Raw genomic sequence first — 14117 nt, 5'->3', positions numbered from 1 at the left:
AGGAATAATTAAGACTGTTTAAGAAATTAATAGTATATGATTGAGAGAAGAAAATTTATAAACTTTATGTTGTGGCTAAGGTTTTGAGCTAAATTTATAGTGTTAAGTGAAGATACTACCAAAACCTGCATCATATAGCCTTAATGAAATTTGCAAAATATTATTTGCATTTGACTTCAAAAGAATGTTCAAAAGTCTTATTCAGTGATGACTCAGTTTTGGATGTTTGACAGCAATGATATCAAGTATATGAGATGTCCGAAAGGTAAAAGAATTGCTACTAAATACTAAAGACCAACAGTTAAACATGGTAATGGCAATGCAATGGTTTCTTTCAGCTGTGATTCTATTGGTCCACTTTATCACATCAAAGGCATAATGGATCAGAGTTAGATATAATGAATCATTTTTAGATATAACCAAGAATAAAATACAAAAAACATTACAAAACAATTAAATTGATTATTCATGGCTTGTTTACTGTCCTTAATTTTTCAATGGATGGAAAGGGCTAAGTAAAAAAGTTGGGATCAACCATATAAAATTCTTAGATCTGCCCCTGAAGATCAATTTAACCTTTGGTTATTATTGAGTCTGTTGCAAAGTATTTTCAAATTTAAGGTAGCAATCCATTATTTATAATATATGCAGCTGATACCTGAAAAGATTGAATTACAGATCATATAGATTGTATGAACTCTTAGAATTACATTGAAAAAAAGTCCACAAATAATTAGTTTCCAACTATGGAAAATGTAAATAATAGAGATTGATAGAAATTATAGAGCTACTGAGCATTTTGCAATTTAAACATCTTTGTGATAGCACCTATAAAAAGATTACAACCTATCTAGTAAATTTTTAATTCATAGGTTCTTATTTGAAAATTTACTTATAATTACTATTATTTAGATATATGCTAAATGATATATGCTAAATGGAGAGTACAGAGCATGTTGAATATAGTTTACTCAGCACAGTAATATGTTGAATATCACTGTACATATCACTATAGCATGTTAAATTTATGTATGCAATGTGTTACTAGCCCAATATTAACAAGTAGCAACAAATTTTTCAGTAACCAGTTTTAATGAATCAACTCTTAATTTAATTATTAAATTTTTCTGAATTACAATAAAATTATATTTGATCATACCTTTGCATTAGCTTCCAAGTAATTATATAAAACATAAACACTTATTGTTAAGTCTCCTGTGTTAAAAGGATAACTACGATTCCATCCTTGTGGACCAAACTTACGGCGCTCAGCAACCACAGCATGAAAATAGCAAAGTGAAAACAGAATGCTTTTAAACTCATTTTCTCTTGCACACATTTCAAGAGTTTCCTGTTAATATATTTTTAAGTTCTGACAAAAATGCATAAATAGATTTAACAAATGAAAAATATGATACTATAGCAAAACCTTTACCTGATTAAAATTGTCAAGTGCTTTGTGCACATTTGCCATCATACCAGTTGGTGGTTCATTTGTAATTTTGATTGATACTTCTAAAATACCTTGAGGTATACAATGACTATCCCGAGTAGGAGCAGGCTCTGCTGACATAAACAAACGATAATGTGGATGACTTCCAATGCTGTACAACTCAATTTTTTTTTCAAGAGTTGGAAGCCATTTTTTAACCAAATGAATATTCTGCATCAAAACAAAAAAACATAAATAAGTGGTAATATGAAATCTACAAAAAAATGTTGTATATAATAAAAACATTTAATATAAAAAAAGCATTGGAAAAAAATCCTAGCTATTAACTATACAAAAAAATTTGTTTACTTGCAATACAACCCAATGACCTTCTTTAGAAGCAAGATCTAATGCTTTTTCTGCAACTATTTCTTGACCTTGTCCTAATGAAACACTGTGTAAATTCTTATTATCAGAAGAAAAACCCATTTTTTTCCCAAGAAATTCAACATCTTTGAGAGGATCAACACCAGGAGATAGAATAAAAAATATAGGTGTTGCAGGGCCACTTTCTTCATAAGATACTGACAACTCCACTTGACGATCTTCAACATATTTGGAGCCAAGTTTTTCTTCAACAAATAATCTAAAGAAAAAAGTACATCAATCAGATCTCAATTGCAAATTAATATGAATCTGAATGAAAAAAATACACACTTAATTGCATAAGTCATTCGATCAGGTCTGAAAGCTCTCATCATGCACAACTTCTGCAAAGAAGTTTTATTTTTCCATTCTTGAGGAAACTTTTCCTTTTCAGGACATTCACACTCTATAAATTTTTTCCATCGCTTAGCTGAACCTTCAATGTCGTGATCAAGATTGCGAAAATCCTCCATTGCACTTAGTGCCTAAAAAACATTAGAGAAATATAGCAATACAAAATGAAACAGTAAAAAAAACTTAATGTAATAAAAAAACAAAACAAAAAACAATAAAAAGCAAATAAAGTAGTTACTTTCACTCCACCCCAACTGCTATTTGATAAAAAATCAACAGGACTTGTTATATTTATAACAATAGGAAATCTTAACAAAAAGTTTAATTCTTCAGGAACAATTTCTTTACTCATTAGCAAAATTTGAAATGCAACTTGTGCCATAAAAATTAATTTATCTTTTTCAAACAAGCCCCTTGTTGTATATACAAAAACTGTATAAGTAATGCAATCAATGAGATTGTTGACACGAATTTTAACATTTTCATCTTTGGCTGATTTCTCAATAGCTTTTTCAAAAACTACACTGAAAGCCTGGATGAAGTTAAAACTTTTTTGTTAAATTTAAAACTTTCAAATTTAATTTAATGTAAACAAAGTTACCATTATTATTAAAGTTGAACAATAATAATTACTAAATTACCTTTAAAGAAAATTGATAAATTAAATTAATTTTGTTCAAATCATTAAGAATAAAATATAACAATGAAGATCGAGCTGCTGCTGAACGATACATCTCACGTGCTTCGTTTATTTTTATTTCTGTCACTTTAGCTTCTTTAGATTTCTCTTCAATATCTGCAGCAGTCCGTTTAGTTGTTTCTAAGTTTTCAACTAGCTCATAATCACCTAAAAAATTTCCTGCAGCAGATGATAATCGAGCTAAAAGAGAATCTTCCAACTCCTTGAGAATTATTGTGAAGCGATTCTGTTGTTGAGTAAGTTGTGACTAAAAAATGCAAATAAAATCATAAGACAGAAAACAATTTAAAAAATGCAAATGAAATTATATGACATATAACAATTTAAAAAATGCAAATGAAATTATAAGACATAAAAAAATAAAAATAAAATGTTTTAATTTTTAAAATGTTTTAATTTTTAAAATGTTTTAAAATTTAAAAATTAAAGTAAAATATAATTTTAAGTTACCTTTGACTCTTCAAGATCTGGTCTTTCTTTTGCAACAACATTAGCAAGCAATTGGTCTTCTAAACCTTCTTTGGTGACTGTAAAATTAATTAGTGTAGTCTGTGCCTGCATTTCAGGCTTGTAATGTGGATTAGCAAGTTTTGTCATTAAAATCAAGCGAAAGTTTGGATTGTATTCAATTTCTTTGTCTCCAAGTTTGATGTACCTTGAATTAATTCAAGAAACAAGATTGAAAATCAAACTATTATTATAATTTTCCAACTGTAATAATAAGTTTCACAAACAACCTACCTTCCTTTCTTAATAGTGTTTCTTCCTAGTATAGGGTCTAAAACTGGATCAAGTGACTCTCCTATACTCTCTATTAACACACAATCTCCATTGCTAACACCTGATTCAATAATATCAAGATATCCTTTCTGTCCTAATCTAACTATCTTCAAATCTTGCTCACGAGTTTTGATCCATTTAATGCCTGAGAAAATAAAACTTTTAAAATATTTTTATGTTAAAAGCTTAATGTTCCTAATAAAAAAAAAGTTATGATCATCATGATGATCATAATTGTCATGCAATAATGATCAAAATCATCACGATTATCATAATTATCACAATCATCATGATGATCAAAATTGTCATTAGATAATAATCACAATCATCACAATAATTAAATTGTCATAAGATAATGATCACAATTATCATGATAATTAAAATTGTTATTAGAAATGATCACATCATCATGATGATTAAAATTGTCATAAGGTAATAATCAAAATCATCAAGATGATCATTAATTATCATAATCATGATAATCATGCTTATGATCATAACCCTAAACATGCTTATCATCATGTCCATGATCATAATCATAATTGTCATCACCATCATATTATGATCATCATTATCATCATCATTATCACAATCATTCCTATTAATAAAATTTTTTTAACTTAATTGAGACAAATTGCTTACTATTTGTTCAATACTTTAGCTATTAAAAAAACTGTACAAATAAATGAAAAAAATTTGAAATGAATATAAGTATTTAAAATATAATTATAATGCTAAAAGAATAAAAAAAAAATTAAGTATCCAAATAAACCTTGAAGTTGTGGATCAATCATTAAGGGCCATCGTTCAGCATTAAGCAATATGGTTGCATTTTCAGTAGACATGCGATCACTTGGCAAGTTATCATTATTCCATTGTGCAATCATTGCATTATCAGTAAGCAAAGTAAGTGGATCAAGGTCATTTGTTATTGGAATAGGAACCTGTATACAATACAACAACAATTAATAAATATCATTTTTTAAATCATTATAATAAAGTTTTACAATTTTCACCTTTTGTTCTCCCAAAAAAGTTAACCATTTATTACTCAGATCTTCTCTATAAACTTTTGAAAAACTGCCAACATATGATATAAATGCAGATATAAGCAAAACATCACCAGGTAATGTCATAGCTTGCTTTTTAAATTTTAAAACTGATTCAGCCCATCGAATATTCTCAGAAGCCAATCCACCAACTAATCGATTTGCAAGTTCAATAGTTTTTGAAGTTCGTTCTGCTTCTTTTTGACAACGAAGCTTAGCACTAGTTGCTTGTTCAAACGAAGCTGTCAGTTCAGCCAAATTTGTGTCCAACTCCTAAAATAAAATTTAACTAATTAACAATGGTATAAAAGTACTAATTCACTTGATAAAGAACCATCTGTGAATACCTTGATCTTTGCTTTGATTTTAGACAACTTTTCTTCAGCAACTGCTAAATCAGAATTTGCTTGGGCCAAAGCTTTTCTTTTCGGTTCAACATCACAAAAAACACGATAAAAAGTAACAATGTTAACAACCCATGCACATAAGCCAGCAGCTGCACCTGACTTTGCACGAATAAAGTCAGCATTGAACTGTGGATCATCAAGATATGGTTGAACAGCCTTTAAACAATTTTCATGGATATTTTCTTTATTATAATTAATAAGTTGATCCAAGAACTGATCTACTTTTCCCATCATCACTTTTGCAGCTTTCCAACTTCTATCTTTGGGTACCTTACCATCTGGAGCAAGTAAAACCATGACTGCAGAAGTTACACTTACAACTGCTGGGGGAGGAGTACCAAATGATTTTAATTCAGTCAAGTTATTTTTGTTTAAAGTATTCAAAGCCTCTTGTGCTGCAGCCAAAGCAGGTTCAGCTTTGGCTAAATCTGTTTCACAGGACACTTGTTTTATGCCTACTTCTTTTGCAAATACTGCAACTTTCTTTTCTTCATCATCAGCAAATGCTTTTTCTTTGCTAACCTTCTCTGTTTCAATCCCTACCCGCTTAATTAAAGCATCTGCATCTTCATTCTTTTGTGCTAACTCAATTTCCTGAGAAGCTAGTTTTGATTTTAAATCATCAACTTGTTGAGCAGTACTCTGAAGCTTTGTCAAGCCATTTTCTAAACGCTCCATATTTTGCAAGAGGTCTCTACTCTTTCTTTTTATTAAATTTTTGTACAAAGAAATCTGCTCAAGGAAGCTTTTAGGTGTTGTATAGTTATACCGCCTTTCATTGGCTAAATAGGTCTGACTCATCAAATTAACACTGGTATGAGTATAAGCAAGAAACTCAGCAACAGATTGCTTTTGTTCGGGCTAAACAATATTGCAATGACTAATCATAAAATGATTTAAAATTATTTTTTATGTGAAATATGAAATGTGAAAATTCACAAAAAATAATAATCTGTAAAAACATTTGAGTGCATAAAGAATCAGTAAAAAAAAAAGTTAGGTAAAAAATACCAAAACTTGCTCTGTTTCATCTAAGAATCTCTTGCTAACAGAGACTAAAGCTTCTTCTGGCCACTCATGAAACCAGTTTATAGATGTACAATTTGTGAGAGCAGGAAACTTCCTGCTTCTAATACGAAGTGTATTACCAACTGGGGAAAAACACAAGACCACTTTTAGTTGGCGGCGAACACGACTGACAAAAAACTTCCAACAGTTTTCACGTGTATCTTGAATACCAGCCCCTAAAGACAAGGTGGATATATATAAATATATACATATATATATATATATATATATATATATATATATATATATATATATATATATATGTATATATATATATATACATAAATACATACATATATACATAAATATACATATACATATACATATATATATATATATATATATATATATATATATATATATATATATATATATATATATATATATATATATATATATATATATATATATATATATATATATATATGTATATATACACTTCTGTCCATAATTATTAAAATGGCCATACTTTTCAAAGTTTTACTATTGGAAGAGAAACTGAAAGCAAAAAAGACAATAAAAATAAGTTATTTTACTATTGATTAAGTTTGCATAATAAAAAATCAAATTAAATTACTTTATAATTTTGTCTCATCTATGCAACCTTAGTCATACTTGGTGGAAATAACCGCTTTACATATTCTTGGCATTCTACATACCAAATTCTCCAATTTGTTGAAGTCAATTTTATTCTACTCATTATTAAGTTGTTTTCACATATACTTTGCACCATTAGGCATTAGTTTTTTACATTTCATTTTAGTTCATCTTATAAAAGTTTGATGGGAGAGAGACCTGGTGATTGGGGAGACCAAATCATTCTATTCAATACTTGATCATTCTTTACCTCACATTAGTAACTCCTATAAGGTTTTAAAGAATGCTTTGGATCATTATCTTCTCAAAAAAAAAAAGACTGAAAAAAAAAATCCCAATATTTGACTTCCTGAAGGTATGGCATGACTTTTTAAAACATCCAAATATTCTTTCACCATTTTTCCCTCTATTTTTACAATGTCACAAGTAGTATTTCCTCCAAAACAACCCAAACCATAACACTCTATGTTTCACAGTTGGCAGCACACATTGTTTTATCATCCGTTCACCAACATTTCTTTGGACAAACAATCTTCTTTTGGAACCAAAGATTTGAAACTTCAACTTGTCGGTCCAAAGAACATGTTTCCAGTCATTGATGGTTCATCTTTTGTTCTAAACTCTTTGATATTTTAAGAGCAATAGCTCTAGAATAGCCAATTCTTTCTGTTATAGCAGTTAATAAAATTGAAATGTAATCGTTATCGAATTGACAAGATGAGATATTAGAAGTATTTTATTAAAAACAAATACTCTGTAAAAATAGTATGAAGTCTGATAAGACAATAGTTAGAGGGATCAGAACAATCTCCAGAGTTTCTAAAAATTGGAACCACAGATGCTATTTTTAACAGGTTAGATTACTACCCTCTCACGGTTATACAAGAGCTTATACCACCCTCTCATATAACTAAAGTAATTATACCACCCTCTCAAATAGCTCAAGTAGTTATACCACCCTCTCATATAACTCCTGTAAATACACCACCCTCTCATATAACTCAAATAGTTATGCCACCCTCTCATATAACTCAAGTAGTTACACCACCCTCTTGTATAACTCAAGTAGTTACACCACTCATAACATAAAATAATTTTGAGAGTAATGAGAAGAATTCTATAGAACACTTTTGTAAACATGTGGCAAGAATGTTGTATGGACCAAAAGCTGTAAAAAATAAAAGAGTTTATTTAAGATATAACGTTAGCAACAGAAGCAGGAATGATTTGGATATCTTGCTGTAAATTAATATGTTTCTTTGGAATTACAGGAAAAGTGTAAAAAGTGTCATTAGATTTAAATGATGAATTAGAGAAGTTATTTGCAAATACTTATGCCTTGCCATTGGAAGAGATATTTGCTTGTGTATTTTTTTATGAAATGAATATGCTTTATAAACTTCTTTTTTTTTCTTTGTTTGCTCATTTTTTTTTTCCTTGCTTTTTTTCTTTTTTTACTTTTTTGCATAAATTATATCTTTGGTCCCGGGTAGAAAGGGCTTAAGTCAATTTTTCACAAAAAAAATTTTTTCCCTAGATTTAATTTTTGCTGATTTTTTTGGTCCAATTGGCATAATTCAGTGACAAATATTACTCATATTATTGAAAAAATAAATAGAGCATCTCTCAACATGATCGTTTCTACTTTTGGTAGAAAAGGCATATGATGACTTTAACTGTTTATACCATTTTATTGTTCAGGTACATATAGCTTAATATGACTTACGCCTTTTGTAGTGTAATTATATTGCATGTAAAAATGGCATAAGTCATTGATAAAAATTAATTTATTATTATAAAATATTATAATCGGTATTAGTGATTACAAAATTTAATCTCTCATAATAATATTATATGTTAAATTTAAACTGCAGTTATACCAACAGAAAAAAAACTAATATTTGGCTATTGCCGTGGTACCTACATAGAGTTATTTATTAAAAAAAACAATTTTTTTTGTCCATCTTTCATTCTTCTGATAGAATGATAATGAGTTTGCGCTCCAATATTAATTTATTGTTGACACTTGACATTTTTATTGTCGATTTTGATTTTTTTAATCACTCTGGTTTTGAACTGAACCTTTTTTTGAGTTTAAGTTAAAAACAACAAAATGAGGAAAAGAACTATTCAAATGGTCGATATGACTAGTTCTTCAAAGTATTGTAAACCAGGTAATATTATAAATAATAAAATTATAATTATAACAAATTAAATTAATATTAGTGTTATACTTAATAGGCAGCAATACATGCTACAACAGGAAAAACAGAATATTCTCAGATGATTCAGGTAAAGTACAACATCAGTATGTTTTTTAACATTAAAATTAGGTCCAGACCAACCAATAGTATTATGTGATGATACCAGAGTATCTCCTGAAGAAACTATTCAGGCTGACATAGGTAAGTATAAATAATTATAAAAATGTTTTGAACTGAATTTAAGTAGTCTTAATTTATTAGGTTAGTTTTTTATATCTTATCAAAATTAATTTATTAGATTATGAAGTTCATGATAACTCGTTGCAAAAGGCACCATTCCATAATACTTCAGTTAGGTATTTAAATAATTATAATATTAAATAAACTACAAACTATAATTTAATGAATTATCATATTTTTTAGATAGTGAAGATGATATAGTGATACAAGCTAATGAACATATTAATTCTGATAAACCTTTTGGAAGAAAAATTAGAAAGTTACGTACAACAAACCATCAAAAACGATTACCTTATGTTACTGCAAAAGGTAAAAGTATACCTGGTCATTCTAATGAAAAGCCTTTACAAGAATGTTGCTTGAATTGTAAAAGTTGGTTAGAACCTCGTAAAAATACTATTTTTAATGAGTATTAGAGTCTTGGTTGTCATACAAGAAGACTAGACTATATCGCTGCAGCAGTAACTAAAACAAAAACTGTAGTTACAAGAAAAAGAGTCGACACATCATTAAAAGAAATGTTGTTTATCATTACTATTTTACTATTGATGGTAATCATAAAAAATTTGCAAAAAATGTTTTTTAATCACTTTAGACGAAAAAGAAAAATTTGTTAGAACAGTTCTAGAAAACAAGTACACAAATTCAGTTACAGGTATAACAAAAAAAGATCAACGAGGACTTGGACCTTCACCAAATAAAAAAAAGCGAAGCTGCTATCATAGATGTACATAAACATATTCTTTCATCCCCAGCATACGAAAGCCATTATACGCGTTAAACAAATAATAAAAAGTATTTAGCATCTCATCATAATCTTAAAAAAATGTACGAATTATACCGGTTGACAACATCTGAACCAGTTGGAAGAACAATATATGAAAGAGAATTTAAAACTACCAATTTATCTTTTAAAATGAGAAAAGCTGACACCTGTCACAAATGTGATTCGTTTAAAAGGAGAATTGAAATGGAACAAAATGCTGAAATCAAAATTAATTTAATTAATGAGCCTGATAAGCATGTTAAAAATGCTGATGACGCTTACAGTTTCAAACGCCTGGACAAAGAAAAATCAAAATTGGATTCAACAAACATTTGCATTGCTTTTGATCTTCAACAATGTTTGCCAACACCATTTTTGGAGACCTTTGTGGCATTCTATAAATGTTTTTACTGAACATATAATTTAACAACACACAATCTCGCATCAGGACAAGCTTCCTGTTATTTGTGGCATGAGAAAGTTGCTCGTAGGGGAGGCAATGAAATTGCATCATGTGTTTTCAAGGACCTTAAGAAACTACCAGATAATATAAAAACAGTTACTTTATATTCTGATTCTTGTGCAGGACAAAACAAGAATTCCCACATGGTCAGTATGTTCTTTGCTCTGTTATCAAAAAAAAACGTTACAAGAAATCAATCACAAATTTTTAAAGCCAGGGCATACACATATGGAGTGTGATTGTGATCATTCACTTATTAAAAAACAACAACAAAAAAAAGTCAGAAACCATTGTAGCTCATCAAGGGATTAGGCTACATTAATAAGTTGTACTAACAAAAAAAAACCATTTCATGTAGATGAAATGAAACAAAGTGAAATATATGACTTTGATAAGATTGTAAAAGACCCTTTAGTCATGAGAAAGACTAATGAAGATGGCAATAAGTTTATTTAGCATGATGTTTCATGGCTCAGATACTGTGCATCAATGTTGGGTAAGCTTTGTATAAAACTAGTCTAAGTGAAGAAGATGAATTTAAAACTTTAAATATGATTAGAAGAGGATCAAAAAATATGGCAAATATTATATCATTAGATCCAGCTTTTGATGGGCCATTGCTCATATCAAAAGAAAAAAAAGATTTAATTGACTTTTAATACCAAAAAATTACCATTAATACCGAATATTTATCATGAATTTTATAAAAAAATTTAAAGGACGATCAAAATGAAGATGCTTCATATGACCCAGACTTGAGTGAAAGTGATTAATAATGTGATTCATTAAACAGTTTTTAATTTTATTATGTTGTAATACTTTAATAATATAATAACATTTTTTTTTTCAATTATTATATTTTATACTGTTTTAATTTTTTTTTTAATATATTAGTTTAGTGTAATTGATGAGTCACTTGAAGTTTGTTTAAGTTCTTAATATATATTTTTTCAATTATAATGTTTTGTATTAATTTTATTTCTATAAAAAAATAGGTGCCAACTGCCAGTATTGTATTAGTGTAGGTACTTTATGAGTGAGTATAATATACTCATATTATGAGAGTTGTAAAAGTAATAAATTTTTTTTTTCATTTCCTACAACTAAAAATAATAAATGAATATACTATAATTATTGGTTATTAGTTTATTACTATGTTCTATGTATTAGACATTAGTGTACCTGTTCAGTGATATTTTATAAGTCATGGACAAAAAGGCTCAAGTCAAAACTAGTGAAATCAAAAGGGCATTAACTACAGTTATCTTGTTAAATAATCATAGTATCAAAAATTTTAATGGTTACATGTATTAGGAATGTAATATATACAATATAAAAATACCTTAAAAATGTAAGGATATAATGAACTTACATGTAGGAATTTTCAAACATTGATACTGCTGTCTCAAAAAGTTGGTCAAATTGACTTATGCCCTTTCTACCCGGGACCAAAGATATACTTTTACTATTTTTTTAAATTTTGACTTATATTTTTTCTCTTAAAAATCTCAAGTTTCAAAAAATTAATTTGGAATTGCATTAATTTTGAATATAAAATTAAGTTTAATTTAATTTGTAATTGCATTTTTTTTTTTACATTTTTATGTTTTTCTTTTTATATGAAATGCATGGTGTTATCAAATCAAAAAAAAATCAAACTCAAATTTATTGAAATTTTTTTTTCTATAATAATTCATTGTTAACTAAAAGAGTAATTTCAATAAAAAAACAATTAAGAATTTAAGTAAAACACAAGTTGAAGGTTAAGAATTTAAAGTAGTTTTTAATATACAATTCTACTGTAATATATGTGCAAAATTAAATTTAACTATGTATGCTGGTTATCCTGTCTAATAATAACAAACATGTTCTTAGAAGTATAAAATCATAAATCAAAGTTACTTATCTACTAGCATGTGTCCTTATGGTCAAGATCAATTTAACTTACTAACATATGCACTATAGGTTTCACATACACTGAATCTTTCGAATAAAAATCTCTCACATACTCTATTTTAAATAAAAACTTAACCTTTTACTTCATTTCTAATAGCATTAATAATATTCTCAACTTCTTCATCAGCGTATAGTCCAGGAATTTCACCAGAAGCTAATAAGTCATTAATAAGAACAAGGAAGTTTTCTTCTGGAACTTGTGCATCAGTCAATATAAAAACTGTTCCAATATTTTTCACACCTGACTTGTAGCACAAAATCCCAAGATCAACCTTTAAAGAAATATCTATATATAAAATATGAATTTTTTTTCAATGATTTCTTGAAAGATTGTCTTAATTAAAAAAAAGTAAATTAAATGTTTTATTTTGCACCTTTAAATCTGCTATACTGTAACCTTTTCTCAATGTTATCTGAAACACTTCTAATGCGCTAATGTATGCAGCTAATCTTGCCAAACTTTGCTTACCACTGCCTCCAACACCAACTAAAAGAGCATTGCCACGAGGTGATTCTAGAATTCGATTGATCCTACATCTATATGAATTTATAAGATAATGTATTACAAATATAAAACAATCTTAAAAATATATAATTAAACAATTAAATGAATATGCTTAAGATTCACACCAAAATAAGATAAAATAAATTCTTGTCTTTTAAATATAATAAGATATAATAAACTTTTATGTCTTTTGTATAAAATAAGGTAAAATAAATTCTTATATCTTTTATATTAAATAAGATATAATGAATTCTTATATCTTTTATATAAGACAAGATATAATAAAATCTTATGTCTTTTATATAAAATAAGATATAATGAATTCTTATGTCTTTTATATAAGATAAGATATAATAAATTCTTATATCTTTTATATAAAATATTTTATTTATAATTGAAAAAACTTTATTTACTTATTCAAAATGTTAATTTGATTATTATTTATAAACTAAATAATAACTTCAGTATTTAAGGTTTAAATGGTGAGTGGTACATCATTAAATTGTAAATGTTACATAATTAAAACTATAAATCATCAACTTTTAATCTGAAAAAAAAACAGTGTGTAAAATGCTTTTTTGACCCCTTTTCATTAGGTTAAGAACCAAGTGTTTCCTTGTATGATACTATTAATATAATAAATATATATTGCATGATATTATTAATATAATAAATATATTACTGTTGATAATAACCTAAATTATTGTTAAAAATTATTATTTGCTGATATCAAACACATAAGTGAATTATTGATAAATTTACTCATGTGTTTTATATCAATATAAAAATTATTCTGATAATAACAAGAATAAACAACAACATCAACAACAAAAATTATATTCTAAAAATACAACAATGACCAACAACAAAAATTATATTCTAAAAATACAACAACAACCAACAACAAAAATTATATTCTAAAAATAACAACTTACATATGAGACATAGCATCTTCAAATAATACTAAATTCATAACAGCATTAACTTCATTGTGACTATCAAGGACATCAACTAACAATTTTGAAAGAGCACCCCAACTAGAAACAGAATTATATTTTGGGTCACCAATACCTTTTGCAAAATGTGAATACAATAATGGCTTTTCATTCAATGCTACTGTGTCCAAATCCTAAACAATGTTTTTCAAAATTATTTTCAAATAATTTTCAC

General features: G+C 27.5%; 1 protein-coding gene across 1 annotated transcript in view; it reads right to left on the bottom strand.

The window, feature by feature from the left end:
• LOC100207065 (dynein beta chain, ciliary) overlaps positions 1–14117 on the bottom strand; it is a 129437-nt gene that overhangs the window by 2642 nt on the left and 112678 nt on the right. The window contains exons 45-59 of the mRNA XM_065803627.1: positions 13883–14076; positions 12817–12979; positions 12519–12714; positions 6160–6392; positions 5089–6009; positions 4709–5014; positions 4465–4636; positions 3654–3837; positions 3363–3567; positions 2854–3159; positions 2451–2744; positions 2150–2343; positions 1802–2078; positions 1436–1663; positions 1160–1351 (exon numbers count right to left, since the gene is read on the bottom strand). Coding sequence (XP_065659699.1) covers positions 1160–1351; positions 1436–1663; positions 1802–2078; positions 2150–2343; positions 2451–2744; positions 2854–3159; positions 3363–3567; positions 3654–3837; positions 4465–4636; positions 4709–5014; positions 5089–6009; positions 6160–6392; positions 12519–12714; positions 12817–12979; positions 13883–14076 — 4065 coding nt within the window. The remainder of the gene's footprint in view (positions 1–1159; positions 1352–1435; positions 1664–1801; positions 2079–2149; positions 2344–2450; positions 2745–2853; positions 3160–3362; positions 3568–3653; positions 3838–4464; positions 4637–4708; positions 5015–5088; positions 6010–6159; positions 6393–12518; positions 12715–12816; positions 12980–13882; positions 14077–14117) is intronic.

The sequence above is a fragment of the Hydra vulgaris genome, chromosome 08, assembly GCF_038396675.1.
Source record: "Hydra vulgaris chromosome 08, alternate assembly HydraT2T_AEP".
In the NCBI taxonomy this organism is placed as follows: domain Eukaryota; kingdom Metazoa; phylum Cnidaria; class Hydrozoa; order Anthoathecata; family Hydridae; genus Hydra; species Hydra vulgaris.
Note: the sequence above shows the minus strand (reverse complement) of the source record. Positions and strands in the feature narration are given on the sequence as shown.